The sequence below is a fragment of the Camelus dromedarius genome, chromosome 4 (genome assembly GCF_036321535.1).
Source record: "Camelus dromedarius isolate mCamDro1 chromosome 4, mCamDro1.pat, whole genome shotgun sequence".
NCBI classification, from domain to species: domain Eukaryota; kingdom Metazoa; phylum Chordata; class Mammalia; order Artiodactyla; family Camelidae; genus Camelus; species Camelus dromedarius.
Window position 1 is genome coordinate 7,770,843 of NC_087439.1, and position 17,524 is coordinate 7,788,366.

Below are 17,524 nucleotides of genomic sequence, written 5' to 3' on the forward strand. Positions count from 1 at the left end.
TACATTACCCCTAACATGCGCTGCTCTGCTTTTTCCTTTAAAGTTGTACCAGCCCTGCTCAAGGGAATTTCAAAAAATCCTTTTTTATATTATACCTATAAGGCTGACTGTTCCTACCTGGGCTAATATGGCTAAGTTCTCTCTCTCTGTCTCTATGTCCTTCTGTCTCTTTGTTTCTCCCACTACACACACACACACACACACACACACACACACACACACAGAACCATGAGCCCTTTGAAAATTAATGCCATTGTCCAATTTCTCTTGCAATCCCTACCATCCAACAAGGTGCCTGACTTGTTTTAGGTGCTCACTATTTCTGAAATGAAGGAAGGAAGGAAGGAAGGAAGGGACTGACTCAGAGAATGGTGTTTCAGCCTTTCCAGTCCCCACCGCCAGCTGGTGGCGACCAGTTCAGTTGAACGACTTGTCTAAAGGCTGATTCTGAGTCTCATGGAGATCAACCAATGGAAAGACGTCTGCTTGGGGACATTCCAGGGTTACTTGTCTGTGCAAGTGTAAGGCAGCTGCCTCAGTGATGTGATCTCAGGGAGAGTCAAAGCTCCTGGTCTGGAAACCAGCAGTCCCTTCCCCCACCACACTACTGATGACCAAAATCCCTTTGCGATGCTGTAACATAGTTCACTACATGGTTATCAGTAATTACCAGGAGTTAGGTATCACTAGAAAGGGTGAAGGATGTCCCAGTGAATTAGAGTGGTCACTTCTTAAGGTGTAAATAGCTGAAACGTCCTTTTTGTAAGAGTAGACTTTGATTATAAGGATGAAAAATAACAGAGATCCTTGGATCTCTGAAGACATAACATGAACAAGGAGAAAAGATACCGAAAGAATCTGAGACCCCCTCAAAATTTGCTAAGGGATGGTATCATCTTCCCTTTGCTGTAGATAATTAATCTAGAAAGGAGGAACCTGTACAATTAAATTTATGATTATAAATTCTTTATGAAATAGTCTAATAATGTCCTAGTTCTACAGTAAAATAGTAATCGTCCTTGTTCACACAGTGGTCCTGTAGGGCGTTCGGCACAAAGGGCGCCCTAGGATGTCCCTTACCTACAAACAGCTGGCTGTTGAGCTGTAGCCGGAAGTGGCCCTCCTCTGACGTCTCCCTGGTCACCCTCGGGAGGCTGTCCACCTGGAGCGAGGTCTCCTTGAGGTTCCTCTCGGCTCGGATGTAATGCCACTGGTTGTCGTTCAGAACGGAAGGAGACTGAACTACGAGCTCTATGGGGCCATTCCCAACATCAATGGCGAAAATGATCTCAGACGGAGCTGAAACCAAAGAAGGAAACAGGTGGAAAGATGAAGGGCATCATCAGTGCATTTAGGGCACAAGCATATCCTGAATGAATGGTATACGTGATCATAAGTCAACAGCTAGGTAGGGAGGTCTTCGGCTGAAATCCCCACAGCACTGAAATTACCATCACTAGTAAGAATTACCAACTGCTAAGTCCCAAAGTCTATTTTGGGTCCAGTTGGTTCTCACTGTGATAATTCAGGAAACAGGACAGGGGCCAGGAGCACTGACGCTGAACTGACAAACATGCACCAGTGCCAAGGTTCTGGGCTTTCTGGGTCTATTCTAGCTTCAACATTGTCCTCACAGATAGCTATAAATAGTGAATTAAAATAAAATTTTTTAAAAAAGGGAGGCAGGTATAGCTCAGTGGTAGGGCACATGCTTAGCATGCATGGGGTCCTAGGTTCAATTCCCAGTACTTCTATTATGAATAAATAAAAACCTAATTACCTCCTCCTCCAAAAAAAAAAAAAAAACAAAATAATAAAATAAAATAAAATAAAATAAAATATAATAAAATAAAATAAAATAAGATAAAATAAAATAAAATAAAATAATAGTGGGTTAGCTAAGTAGCTATATTCCTACAGGGAGAAGACCCACACCCTGGAAAGTCCTAGTGCTCTGTATTATTCATTATGTATATTATAATATTTCATATATATAATTATGTAACATTATATGTATTTATATATTAAATATTATACATATATTATTCTATAATGTTATTTCATCAATACATATGATACAAGCATTCATGCTATTCCTATGACTTTTTTTTTAATTGAAGTATACTCAGTTCCAATATGTCAATTTCTGGTGTACAGCATAACATCCCAGTATATACATATATTCATATATGTGAATATATACATATATTCACTTTCACATTCTTTTTCGTTAAAGGTTATTACAAGATATTGAATCTGGTTCTCTGTACTATATGGAAGAAATTTGGTTTTTATCTATTTTTATATATAGTGGCTAACATTTGCAAATCTCAGACTCCCAAATTTATCCCTTCCCACTCTCCTTTCCCCAGTAACCACAAGATTATTTACTATGTCTGTGAGTCTGTTTCTTCTGTAGATGAGTTCATTAGTGTCCTCTTTTTTTTTTCAAAGAGTTTTTTAAAGATTTTTTTTAAAAAGATGCTCAGAAATTTTAAGTGCCTTGTCCACATCGCTGCAAATGGCAGTGTCTGGGATCAAACATGACTCCCCCCCTCTTCACGCTGGCCTCTTTCTTCCATGACTCTCTCTGCCCTTCTAGAACAATCTGCATATCGTAACAGGGAGCAGCGTCAGTGGTAATGACACCTATGACAATAATGATGACAGTGATAGGAAGATAACAGTGGTGGTCATGATGGTGGTGGTGGCGATACTGATGATGGTGATACTGGTGATGGTGATGGTGGCAGTGGTGGTGATGATGATGATGGCAGTGATGGTGATAGTGGTGGTGATGATGGTGGTGATGGTGATGATGACCATAGTGATGACGGTAATGATGACAGTAGTGGTGGTGGTGATGATGGCAGTGGTGGTGGCAGTGGTGGTGGCAGTGGTGGTGATGGTTGGGATGGTGGTGATGGTGATATTGGTGATGATGATAATGATGACAGTAGTGGTGATGTTGATGATAGTAGTGGTGATGGAGGCAGTGGTGGTGATGATCATAGTGATGATGGCAATGACAGTTGTGGTGGTGGTTATTTTGGTGGCAGTGGTGGTGGTGGCAGGGATACTATGACCACCAAGAGAGAGAGAAGTAACAGCCACACAGTGGGTACAATGAACTCTGCTAAGCACTGTACTAAGCACTGACCACAGATATTCTCATTTTTATCCTCAAAACAACTCTAAGAGAAAGGCATTATTTTTATTGCTATTTGATGGGTGAAAAAATGAAAGTTCAGAGAAGTGTAAATATTTGCTCTAACTTTCCCAGGTAGTAAGTAGAATCTTCATCATTTTTCTCTACTTTAGTTCATCTTGATGTAGTTTCCATTATTATGTAAGAATTCTAAATCTGAAGATTGTGGAGAGGTAAATTACAAATTGAAGCTGAAGAGAAGACAGTTCCCTTTCAAAGACTGGAGCTTTCCTGTTTGAGGCCTTCCCTTCCTTCTCAGGACCTTGTGATGCCCCCTCTCTGTTACTTTCCAACCAGGACATGGGTATTTATTTGACAAAGTCATCAATGGACAGATATGAATTGTCAGCAATACTAAAGGTCAAACATCACCCTGGATCACTGCCCGCTCAGCCTTTAAAATCTAACAGGAAGCCGATCTGGGTATAAGAAGCTGAGGTCTTGCACTTGGGATTTGGGACATCGACTGTGGACCCACTGTGACCTAAGGCAATTTTTTTTATCTTGTCACCTCTTGGTTTTCTCATTTGTAAAATGGGAATAAAAACTATACCTAACTGTGAGATTGTTTACAAATTAATCCTGATCAAGTTCTTAAGAACTATGCCTGGTACACAGGACGTTCTCAACAATGAGCGCTATTACTATTATTAGCATAGCAACACGGTTCACCCACCCAGGTAAATTGTCTTTGGCTCATAAACACATGCATTAAAAGAACCAGAATTGAAGGGAACAAATTGGATACAGCAATGAAGAGAGTAACTAAGTGTGAAATTGGCCCTATGAGCCATTTCCTGTTTCTTATCAGGCCCCTGGTGCTGCCTTGCAGCCGGCACATCTTGAAACCAAATAAACAGCTACTGAGAGATTAAACCTAAATTTACTTCTAAACAACAGGTGAAGACGGGTGAGAGCTGGAGGAAGGAATGCTAAGGATTTTGCTAAAAGCCTTTCTGAAAGCTGGTCCTGTGGATATTAAGTTCCATGCAGACAGCACATCTTTGGGAAGGGCTTGCTGGACCCGCCACCCTTTGTCACCTCCACCTCCATGTTGGTTTCCCATCTGTGCTTGTCTCTGCTTTAACACTCATCTCTGTTGTATAATGACCTGTTTATGGTCTGTCTCCTCAATAAATCTGCAAACTCTAGATGAACACCTCGTTTATTGGAGACCTGGAACCCAGGAATGAACTATGCATGAAGGAATCTAAAGGTTCATTCATTAAAATGTTACATTGCACATACTAAATGCAATTTTGGATTTTTTTTTTAGTTTTATACCAAGGTATTAGTTTCCTTAAAAATCTTTTTAAGTGATTATTATTTAACATTTACTATTAAATTTGAACTACTATGTTCAAACTATTCCTCTTAAAACTGAAGCAGAATCAGTGAAATGCAATACTAATAGCTAACATTTATTGAGTGCTTACCAGAGCCAGGCACTCTGCTAAGCATTTTTCATCAATCAGCTCACTTAAATCTCATGACCATCCTAAGAGAAAGGCAATGTTTTACCAGTGAGAGAACTGAGACACAGGGAGCTGACACGTTGCTCCAACCCAGAGGGGGCACAGTCAAGACTTAAATCCAGGTGATGTGTGTCTGGAGCTCACTGTTGAACTGATTCTTCCTATAACAAAACCTATGTCTATTTCCAAAACCTGTGTGCAGTCCCCACTGGCAATCAAAGCTAGAATGTGTAATGTAGGTGGCTAGAAACGATTGAATGAAAAAAATTAGTAAATGGTGATACCTCCAACCTTGGCTAGTGACTTCGTGGCCTGAGGCATAGGCAAACTAGCTCTCAGTTGTGGAGGGGAAGATGTGGAGGTAGCCCAATGGCCCTACTGGGAGAGCTGGAAGCTCTGGGGCTGCATCAGCTCCATCGTGAATGTACCCGCCTGCCTCTCTCCTTCCCCCAACTGTCTGACATCATTTACACTGTATGGTTCAGGACAAAGCTAAGAAGTTACCTCAGACTTTTGTTTTTTTGCTTGTTTGTTTGTTTGTTTGTTTTTATATCAAGCCATGTCCTGTGATAGGCACTGAGGATGCAGAGATGAGTGAGAAAAAAAATGGAATCTCAGTATACTTTTGAGAAGACTGACCAAGAAGGGGAGTGACTAGTGGAGGAAAGTCTCATATGCATAAGAGAGTATGAACCCCAAGAACTCCTAGGAGGTGAGAAGACACCTTCTAAAAAGAGGCTTCCTTAAACAGTGACACCATCTCTGTGTCCTCAGCCCCCAGCAGGTCAGGCAGGGGAGAGATCTCAGGGACCACTACGGAACAAGGAAGAAGATGCAAGTCTTTAATATAATCTCTTAACCTCTCTGACCTCCCATGTATTCATCTGTAAAATGAAAAATGCAAACTAAATGAAATATTTTTTGAGACAAGGACTTTTTGAGGATCTGGTGACAACTGGGGCTCCTATCTCCAGAAAACACACACACACATACAGTTTTGCATAAAATTGTCAGGACATCCTGAATGTCCAACACCTTATTATATGGAGGAAAATAATTCTACTTTCTTGAGTTCTAAAATCCTTGGTTCTTGAGGCAGTTTTGCAGAGTAGGGAATTCTTCTATTGAACAGAGAATTAAATCCTGCATTCCAAATCTCGCTGCGTGACTCTGGGTGTGTTATTACCCTCTGGGCTCACCTGCCTCATCTTGTATTGGACTGTGAGTTGAACAATGAAAATCATACTATAATAACCTGATGTTTATAGACAGGACTATTTGAAAACAAAGTTAAATGATGAAGATAAAGCATTTAGGACTGTCTTTATTCAGAGTAAATACTCAACGATTTATTACAAATATAATTATCATTAGCATTAATTTTTACTGTTCTTTGAGGATCTGAGGATTGTATCTTCGAGTTGCCAGCACATTTGATAATACTGTTGATATGATACCTCTGAAAAGCAGAACTCAAATTTCTCTCTCTCTCTCACTCATATAGATATAGATCTAGATATAAATATAGATGCTCCTCCATTCTTCTTCCCCTCTTTACCGTTATCGACAATTAATCACCTGGGACAACTTTAGACCCTGTCAGCCTGGAGGTGGTACCAGAGGAAACTGTATAACAAGCAGTAGCCTTTATCTTTGCCACTGGGAGCTGTTACTGCGGAACTTTAACTTATCATTTCTCCATAAACTGACTGTTCTGAATTTAAGATGCTACATAAGCTGGAGTTTGATGCCACCTCTTTGAGTTACTCATTTTCCCCTGTGTATCTTCCATGCAGACATGAGGTATATATTGTTAACAAACTTATGCTTGTTTTTCTCTTATCAATGTGTCTTTTAGTACAAGCTCTCAGCTAAGAATTCAGAAATTTAGAGGGAAGATTAGTTTTCTTCACTACAGGCTTTAGGGACAGCCAGCCCCCCTGCCCAGGATAAAAGTGAACTCTGGCAAAACCAATCGGCAGTCTTAACTTCCCTGGCTAGAGGCATGAGTTCACAGGTGGCCAGATGAGTTGCACATCAGGAGGACTGTGTGGCCAGGAGGCAAAGAAGTGTTTTCCCACCAGCTGAAATGTAGCTCTCTCTGGAGGGAGAGCTAGCTTTGACTGAAGTAGATATTCAGAAGGCAGAGCTGGTAAAGAAGTAAAGCAGACCACTGACAACATTGTTCAACTGCTGAATCCAACCAGAAATAAAGTGCCTCACCAATTATGGACTTAGTCACATGTCCCAGTACCACTGAATTTCCATCCTTGTGTCTATCAGTTCAGGTTGAGTTTTCCTTCAATTGCAGCCAAGTACATCTGATTGGCATATGGGTGTGACCAATTCCATTTTGCATAACTAAGCACCGAATGGGTGAACAACTTGCTCACAATTAGAGAAACAGAAATTTGCATCATATTGGGTTCAAGAAAACAGTTCCTTCCCATTATGCCATACTGATCTCAACAGCCTTTCCTTCTGTTCTTCTCAACCACTCTAAAATACCTATTTCTATTTGCACAGCCGTCGTGAGATAGTTGCCAAATAACTAATTTTTCTCAATCTCATTTGAAACACATCCACTAAGATTTAAGGACATAGTGAAACATCTTGCCTTTCGAGAATATGGGCTAATCTCAAGGTTGCAGAATTCAAATATCTTAGTGGGAAATGACCCAGAAGGAAATAGATTTAGAATTTTATGGAAATTTCTAGTTCTCTGTCCAACAACTTGGATATATCAATTTTGAAAACTTCCGTTCAAACAGTTACAAGGCAACACTCCTCGGGGGTGAGAGAGAAGTCTACTCTGAGCTACCACATCTGCGTGAAGTTAATTTTCTTTCTAAGAAGTGGATCTGTAAAGAAATCTTGCTGTGAACCCTTTAGGGTGAAAATTCCATCCTACATCCTGTGGCTATTAATAAAAAATGCAGGATCTCCCCATTTGTTTGTTTTTCCTTTTAAATTATAATAATAAATCAAAACATTTTAGAAAACATGAGGCCTTGTACTTTAAAAAATGTATATAAAATCTTCTTGTTTTCAAATAGTATATATTCTCAGATCTGATGAAAAGGGGTACACCAAACAATTATATCACTGGCTTTTAATTTTTTATCAGATTTCAAATATTGTACAAGCCAAAGGAGAAAATCTAGCACCCAGAAGTACAAACCAATCAGACACTGAAATGTAATTAACACTAAATCATCGCTCATTGCTTATGATAACACGCCATAACATTTGCTGCTGCTTTAATGAAAGAAAAGGCTTTAGGGCCCAGTTTTTATTATATTTGCATTGAGGTTATGATGTCCATAGTAGGAAATGGTTGGCATTCAACTCCACCTTTTCAGCCTGGCCAAGTTAGGTATGAGGGGTCTCATTTCACACTAAAGCCAGAAGCGTTTCCTCCCATTAATAGTCTAAATCCTTGGAGAAAAAGGAAGTTAAAACTACCAGTTAAAGAGATCTCTTCCGCTGTGTGTCTTGTGTTGTAACTGAAGAGGAGACACTTAGCTCCTTTGTGTTTTGCAGGAGACTTGTACCAACACCTCAGCCAGCTCCTCCAGACAGCACTTCTGTCTCCCTTCCTGGAGTTCTCAAATTTCCAAGCTTCTGTTGCTAAGACATTACTTATGCTTTCAAGGGTATTTCGTGCCATCACCTTAGTCTTGTAAAACGGTCAACTGCCTCCATGAAACCACAGAAAACATCCGTTTAGAGCCAGATAAAGGAGACGCCTAATGGCAAGCACAGGTTTTCATGGTCATGGGCTTAACAAGGACAAGGTGATGGGGGCAGTCCACCCTGTGTGTAAGAAATCAGGGGGCACACTGAGGGCAGGGAGTCAGAAAACTTACAAAAGCAGCTAAAAGTAGACCTGTATTTTTAAAATTATTATCATCATTGCCACATAGCAGTTATTCTAAGTGATGTCAGCAATAAAACATCCCTCCACCAAAAAATAAAACAAAACAAAAACAAAATAATGCTGTTGGTCTAAGTTCTAACAAATGCTGATGCTAGTATTTTTAATAATGTATATGTAAGTGTCAAATAATACATTTTATTACCTACCACTGATAAATGTTCTATTTAAGGGGGAAGTTAGTAGAGAAAACTTCTGATACCCCATTGGCTTGGCTTCTAAACGTGCAGACACAAATATATGTGTTTGTTTTTAAGAATAAGAATTCAAGTTCTGGTTTTTCATTTTTACAACTACTATACTATCATTGTTTAACTCAAAGCTATTGTTGAAACACATGAGTATATGGTATGATAGGGGTTGTGGACAAAAATTTCTCCCAAAGAGAACTTAAGCAACTCCAAACCCTTAGGAACTCGGTAAAGTTTTACCAAATTGAATACTAACTCATGATGCGTTTTCTGGTAAAAATAGTTCAGTGGATTTTTTTTTTTTTAATTTTAGAGATATTTGAAAGTTGGTAGGATTTATCCTGAAAAAAAAAAAAAAACAAGTAGGAAGTACTGTTAATTCCTGGAATTTATTATAAAATGGGATTTTTATGAATCTTTACCAAACTCAACCTTAAGTTTAAAAATCTCCTAAAATGTATATATCTGTTGCTTAATGTGAAAAATATTTTAAATTTAAAGTTAATTAAAAAGTATCCTTTGATCCACATGAGAGAAGATAAATGGGTAAATCTGATCATACTCTCCTTCAAACATGAACATGCAGAGAAAATCCATTCTGATGAAGTCATTCACAAATCTGTAGTAATAAAGTCTAAGGGGCAGAAATCTTTTTTTTTTTTTGGTAGGGGGGAGATAATTAGGTTTATTTATTTTAATGGATGTCTGGGGATTGAACCCAGGACCTCATGCATGCTAAGTGCACACTCTACCCCTAAGTTACACCTTCCTGCGTAAGAAGCAGAAATCTTAATGTTACTACTATTACTGAAACAAATCAATATGCGATTTTTTTTATAAAAAAATTAATGTAATGAAAATTATTTATATATTATATTGTCTTTTATTTTTGTACTGGAATATTTTTATTGGCATGATTATATATGAAGGTTTATTAACAGAACACTTCCTCATCCGTATGTCTATTATTTTACATTTGTCTTTATGATTATTACTGAATGTAACTTGTATAGAGGAGATGGGTTGTGAAAAATGATCCATGTCCTGGCATCAAATTCGCTATATACACCAATGCCCGTGGTGAAGTGGTTGGGAAACAATGGAAATCCTGATTGGGTAAGTCACATACTCCTAGTGATGGCATATAAATCAAGAAATCATTTCAGAGCAAATGTCTAACAAAAACACTGACCCCAAATGTGAGTGGAATGCAGAATACTAACATTTTCAGCTTTGCAGTGAAAAAGTTTCATGGTGTGGAAGTTTAGAGGAATAGGTGAGAAACACACATGGGTCAGATAAAGGACACCATAAAGAATTATCTGTGGGAATTTTGGGAATGTACTATTTTGAAGAGAGAATGGCTGATTAAACACTGTCAGGTAATAGGGAAACAAAAAGTATGGGAAGGAACTAGAAATAATCATTGCTAATTTTACAGAAGCCCAGGGGGACCAAGTTAATAGTCCAAGTTGTTGGTGGCAAAGATAAGACTAAAACTTCTGTTGACCAGTTACGTCCAATTCATAAGGGAGAGCACTTACAGCTTATTTCGAGTCGGATGAAGTCTTTAATGCCAAGGTTTTCTAGGAAAACTCCAGATAAAGCCATGGTCTTAAAAAAGAAGGAAATGTCAGCACTGTATTCCGCGTGGAAGGTTGGGAAGTGGAGGTAAGAGGCTTCTGTATAAAACGATACCGCATTCCAGAAGTGTCCTGCAAATGAAAAAAACCTTAAACGTGGTTCATTGCTTCAGAATAGGGTATAGGAAAGCATCGGGCATGTGGATAATTTTCAAGACTGGGGGACACTGCAGGGAAAAGGGAATGAAACACCTTGTGCTTATGCAATGCAGAGAGAAAGCTTCTTTCAATTTAACACTCACGGTCACCATAGCAACGCAAGGGACCAATTCTCCAGGCAGCTTCTGAGTTTGATCTGTTGGTATCCGTGATAACTATCTGAGTGACAGGCAAGTGGTCTTTGAAGGAAAGAAAGCCAGTATCATTTGTCCTGCAAAACATAAATGAAAGAACAAAGAGGAGAAAATGTAGAAAATCCAGGGACTCTTTACCAAGACTCCCCTTTTCAAAAGTGATGTGGGTGGGGGCAGGGAGGGGAGAAACAGGAGGCGTTTCATCTCAGAAGTACGTGTAAAAGTCTGGATGCCAATTACAAAACCCATGGCTGCTTCCAAAAACAAGTGGATGTTACATCTTCCCTAAGTCTTTCCAGAAACGCAGATAGTTTACAGAGCTGGCTGCTGCTTTTTGTAGCTAGGAGCACCCCTCCTGCCCATCGCAGTGCTGATGTAACATTAAACATGCCTCTTTTTCCAGGAAGTGATCGGCTACCTCAGTAACTAACCTGAAACAGGCATCACAAATCCCGCTGGAGATCCCTCCCGGGGCTTGTCACAGCTACCCGCCAACAGATTCTCAACAGCCTAGGACAGTTCTCATCTCCTTTTAAGTCTAGGTGCTTTATTCCTTTTTATTCTGTTTGATGTTTTCAAGATGTTTGTAGTTAATGACTCCAGCCTTGTCTTTCTTAATTATACAAATAGGAAACTGACTAGTCACCCTTTGACAAGAAAATTAAAAATGAATGGAGTTGAGCGATTTGTTGGGTTTTTTTTTCCTTTTTTTAAGTTTTTTCCTTTTTTTTGAACTCGTGGTAAGGACATACCATATAACTGAGTGAAAGAATGTAGGTAAGAAACTGACATAGAATGAATGTGTAACTATTTTGAGACAGAAATATCCTAGTGGATAAGTAACACCCCTGTGCCGTGGGTACCTGTAATTTCCACTCACAAATGAGGAAACTGAGGCTCAGAGATAAATTACCTGTGGTCATGTGGCAGAGGGGAAGGTCACATACCATCCTAAATTTAACAAGAATGCCATATATACACGGTAATCTGAGCTGGGCTGGATGGTATGAGGCAGCCTGACAGTCGCACACAAGTGGACTGGACTCCCCACCCACACAGCCTCCGGGAAGCAGAGGAGGGGTCGTCTTGTCTGTACCTGGGAACTGGGACACACAGCACCCGGCACCAACAATCAGGAAGAAATATATGATGCAGCAGTTATAACAAAAGCCCAAAGGAGCAAATTCATATTGGGTCACTCTCCATAGTCACAAAGATGTCAACACCACGCTCAAAGAAACACTCAAAATCAACGTTCTATTTCATTGTCATTTACATATTATTTAGGGCTCTGAGTTTAGAGACAAAGAAAACAATATCCCAGATGATTAATTAGGGAGATACGGCAAGGACCAAGTCGTGTGTTGAAGTGCTTTAGGGACATAGCTTTCGAAGCACACGATTGGTTCTGAAATCCCAGATCCCCAGTTTCTACTTGGGCTAGTTTGGGCAAATCATTTCATTTCTGAGACTCCAGTCTCTTTAGTTTTAAAATGCAGGCAATGTCTAGATCACAGAGTTATAGAGGTGATTAAATGAGACTATATAGTCAGCATGGTGCCTGGTTTATGCTAAATGCTCAAAAATGGTAGTGTTAACACACATTTTAGTTCTCATCTTTGTCCCTGAACCAGTCTGCAGCCTCAGGCAAGTCATCCTTTTTTATACATCCAGCTATGATTGTGTCTCAGAAACTTCATACTGCATAGAACATAGTGGAAAATTAAATGTTAAGATGTAGGGAACCCAACTCATGAGACTTGTGAAAACAAAACAAAACATAATAATTCATCTTGGTTATGGAAAAATCAAACATTCACCTGTACACATATCCTTACAGATAGAAACCAAAAATGTGAAGAAACACATTATCCGTTGTCTATAATTTGAGGACCTGCATTTGGAGGCCAAAGGATCTGGAGTAAGACTTCTGATTCTATCTGAAAGCACATCTATGACTGTTACATGGACACGGAATAAAATGTGAGTCTTCTGTTATCTTTACAAGCAAAATTGCAAAGCCAATTTCATGTAACCAAAGTGGAATAAAGACCAAACCCATATCCTCTCCTGAAGAAAGTTCATATTACTATAGGATTTTATTTCTCACCAGGTTTTTTGTTTTCGTTTTCAGGTTGAAAATGGTAGATTCGGAAGTCTGTCCATCAATGCTGACAACTGTCTCCCTCACACACGGTGACACCTTGCGTCCATCTATTTGATGTCTTTGTGTCAAAGTGGTGGAAATATACACGAAGCACTCTAAGAATAAAAATCTGTTCCAAGTAACAGAGGAAAGGAACTCCATCTTCAATTTGATGATGCAAAGCACATTACCAAGTATACTTTTTATATAAAAACTACACAAAGGAGGCTGCTCTCCAAAGTTGCTTAGCATGATAGAAACAGATACAAACTCGAATGCCTACAGGGGCCGGGAGAGTAATACAAATGAGTGAAGCCACTTTTGTTTTAGATGAAAAATGGAACCTGACACACAGCTTCAGGGTCGGGGAGGGGAAAGAGGGAAAAAGAGAAAGAACCAGAGGAAGACTGGTAGAAAGTAGGTGTTCCATCTAAAGGAGGCAGGCATCCATTCATATCAGGTAACTTCAATATTCACGAATGTCAGACCAGCGGGCCAGACTGGAATATTAACACAAAACTTCTTGATTTTTAAATCTTGGAGATGGATTTAAAATTATTAAAAAAAAAAAAACAAAAAAACCCTCAAAAACCTAGGGTGGGCATCATCACTGCTCTGGCCGGTAAACCACAGGTAATGGCTGTGTTCAGCCTGCAGGCATCAAGGGAATTTGCAAATTGACCTATGCACTTATGATAGATTGGATTTAATTCAGCGTGTGAGTGATAAGGTTGATTCAAACATTTCAAAGCATTAACGGGTAGAATATTTGGGGGGTGGGTGGTGGTGGCATCAAAAAGTGACACACATTAGGGTAGTAGCTACGGATACGTGGGGAGCCTACAGCTACGGAGTTGATGGTCTACATGCTCGTTTTTCCTTTGGCTTTTGTTTGAACTTGCCTTCTCAAGAGCAAACACTCCCCACACTCTGTCTTCCTTTGGAACGCTCTGCAAGGACTTTATAAGTACAGAAGTGTTTGCTTGGCCTCATGCACAGGAACTTGCCTTCGGTAACACTATGAATCATCCCCTTTGGGTGTCAGTAGTCATCTGTAACTAACATGCACAAATCCCCTCCACTTTCCACGTTCTGGGAGGTGGATGGATGCCCTCACCTGTCTGTGTTCCTCCTTTCTGAGGATGCCCTGGCCCCGGGCTCCCGGCTGCTGAGGCTGCACACCTGCAATGCTCCATTTCTCCTCTTCTCCTCACTTCCTCCATCATTCATGACCAACAACGTCCACCAACCTCCCTTTCTTGATGTCTCTGTTCAACAGCTTTAGCCTCATCCTCTCGGCCTCAGTTTTATTTTGAGGCCCAGAGCCTCAGCAACAGGGATCTAACCTGGCCCCCTGCTACTCATCCTCACCCCACCCTCCTCCTTCTTACTTGTGCCCACACCCCAGAGACATACACAGAAACACAGACCGACAGTCAGACTTTATTGCTTAAAACCTTTCAAGAAGTCTCTGTCTCTTATAGGTAGGGTCCAAATTCCCAAATATTTAACATATTAAAGTGGACAATATGATGCTATTTAAAACCACACTTGCCGGGGGGAAGGTATAGCTCAGTGGTAGAGTGCATGCTTAGCATGCACGAGATCCCAGGTTCAATCCTTGGTGCCTCCCTTGAGGAAAAAATAAATAAATAACAATGGGGAGGGTATAGCTCAGTGGTAGAGCACGTGCTTATTAGCACGCACGATGTCCTGGGTTTAATTCCTAGTGCCTCCATTAAAAAAAAAAAAAGTAAAAAAAACTTAAAAAAAGAAAACTATTTAAAAACATAAAATAACACCACAGTTGCATTTTACAGGAGGAGTTCTTCCTCAAGAAAAGGATCCATGAGTTAGAGGCACTGCTGGAGTGTAGGGTTGCCATTCTTAGGATCTACTAAGGGATGGCTCTGGGGTCCAGCTGAGCAGCTCATGTCCCTGGGGCCAAGGATGGAAGCTGCCCCTCTTGCCTTTCCCTGGCTACGTAAGCATCAGATGAGAGTTGGGCACACAATCTCATGTCACCTCCAGAACAATCCTATGACGGCATTGGAATCAGTACCTGCCTTGCACAGGAGGGGAAACTGCGGTTGACAGAGGTGATGTAACTTCTCCATGGGCATCGTTCAGGAGGGGAGAGGCCAGGGTTGGAATCAAAGCTTTTGCTGCAAGCCGCAGGCTCTCCTGTCCTCCAGGGAGGGAGGGGCTCTTTCATGAGTGGAAGCTGGTGTTCCCCATGTCTAGTCCACGTCTCCTACGGGCGGTGCTGGAACAGCACCGCGGGGCCCTGAGCCCTTGAGCTGCCCTCCCGGGTCCCGGGCTGACCATCCCCATTCCGTTCACACAGGCTTTCTCACACAAGATACACTTCAATTGATTCGGTTCAGTTTTCTAATTTGCAGTCATCTTCCAGCCCTGTGTTCACTGAGATTACACATGGGTCACCTTGACGGGAATTCTGGGAGTCCGCACACTCTTCGGTGACACCATTAGGAGTGATCTCTTGGTTTATTTCTATTGAGGGAGACCCAGCCTTTACAAGGTGAGTTTCACTTGTGAACTTTCGAGAGCAGCCCAGTTTGGGGGAGATGGGTCTCCAGTTCTCTTTCCTTTTTCCTCCCAGAGTTTGATGGCTGGATGGCAGATCTGATTTCTCTGGTATGCTATGTAATTATCCTATGCATTTTGTTGCATATGTGTGTATTTGGTTTTCATAGAAATTAGTTTAATGTCTCTAAATCAATGTTTCCTCTTATAGTTTATTTAAGATACTGTAAAAATTAAGAACATAATTTTTAAAACTTACAACAAACACGTTTTTGAGAACCGAATATCCAGCACATCTGCTCCATGTGCAAATTAATGCGAATGAACCAGCACTCCTCAGAGACAGGTACTCTCTTTTCTTTTTCTTTTTTTTTTTTTAATAACGTAAGAATCTGAAGCTCAGAGAGGCTAAATGATAGTTAATAAGTGACAAATCCAGGATTTGGATCATCCCACCACATAATGCAATATCACTTAGAGATAAATTACATTTTACATGCAGACAATGAGGGTCCTGTCAGCAGAAGCAGCCATAATTGTGTGTGTCCTGAGTGTGTTACATGTATTATTTCATGATATCTTTGCTAAAAACCTTAAAGGTAGATTTGCAAAGCAGACAGAACTATTTCTCCTCCTTCTCTTCTTCCTTCCTGGCTTTTTTCCTAATGATGACTCTTTGAAAACAATACAGGACCCTGGGATGTATTTGTAGTTGCCACGGACCTCAGAGCAGCACCAGGCGTGGTAGAAATGACAAACAGAGAGGCGGAACTGGAGAGGAATACAGCATCGTAGGGTCCTGTCACAGCATCCACAGCTGGTGCAGGGCTCCAGCAAGCTCTGAGCAAAAAGAAGCTGTAACTCCCATCTCCCTGGATGCTCTGTTTGAGGCGAGCGAGTCCTGCATATCTAGTGAGTTCTGTGGTGAAGCCACCTGCTCAGGGAGACCATCACTTCACCCCAGAGTCAAGGCAGCTACTTCTGAACTGACTCCCCTGGGGTCTGCACAAAGTCCTAAGTCCCTTCAGCACCTTGGCCACATCTACCCAAATAGAAAGGCGGATGTTTTAACAATTCTAAGCCAGGAATCTATGTGATAGAAATAATAATTTTAAAAGTGGGGAAAAAGTGTAAGTCAAGACTCAAAATATTCATTGCCACATTTGTGTCTAATAGTAAAACATCATTTACCAATAAACTGTGTTACCATTTTCAGATCAGCTATGAGTTATGATACAACAATACTTTGCAGCCATTAACATGGACAGGATGCATTTGTTCTCATGTTTGTTTAATGATGCCAAGTAAAATCTCTCCAAGATATATTTCATGTAGGAAAGCAAGTTGCAGAATAATAGGTTTAATATGATCTCACATTTAGTGAAAAATGAATAAGCTTCCATATTAATAAATACGGCACATGCATAGGAAGATGTTTATATGTAGAAGTCCCCTACATGCTGCACTATTATCTTTAGGTATAAATTACATATTGGGTAGAAGAGGATTCCAAGTGATAGTGAGGGAAGAGCTTCTTTATTTAATATTTCTGAAATATTTCATTTTTTTACAATAAGAATATAATAGAATATACTGATTTTGTAATAAAAAAAAACTTCCTAAATTTTAAAAACTCAGGACAAATTATTTTCACTATGCATTGTTAAATATAGATACCTACACTGGGTGAGTCAGAACTGACAGCTGTAAGTGAATTTGAAGAAAAGACAAAAACGGAGGCAGCTCATCTAATTTGGATCTGAGTCAGAGCTACCATTAGGTGAGTAACACCATATACTTCGAGGTAAGTAGGTACATTCACATAGAAGCCAAAGTCTCATTGCATTTCTAAGTAGAATTATAATAATTTTGGTATGCAGTGATTGCCCAAATTAAAATAGTTGTAGAAAATGTATTATATAAATATGAACTTTTAATCTTGATATTAACTTTGAGTTCTAGTTTTACTACCAAAGTGGTTTGTTTCGTTTGTTTGTTTGTTTGTTTGAGGGGGAAGGTAATTAGGTTTATTTATTTACTTATTTGATGGAGGTGCCAGGAATTGAACCCAGGACCCCAGGCAT

The 17,524-nt window shown here is 40.1% G+C and overlaps 1 protein-coding gene across 1 annotated transcript in view; it reads right to left on the reverse strand.

Annotated features, from left to right (window-relative positions):
* The window catches only part of CNTNAP5 (contactin associated protein family member 5), a 741,033-nt gene that overhangs the window by 129,018 nt on the left and 594,491 nt on the right, over positions 1–17,524 (reverse strand). Inside the window, exons 15-17 of the mRNA XM_010979356.3 lie at positions 10,697–10,824; positions 10,356–10,526; positions 1,081–1,299 (exon numbers count right to left, since the gene is read on the reverse strand). Coding sequence (XP_010977658.3) covers positions 1,081–1,299; positions 10,356–10,526; positions 10,697–10,824 — 518 coding nt within the window. The remainder of the gene's footprint in view (positions 1–1,080; positions 1,300–10,355; positions 10,527–10,696; positions 10,825–17,524) is intronic.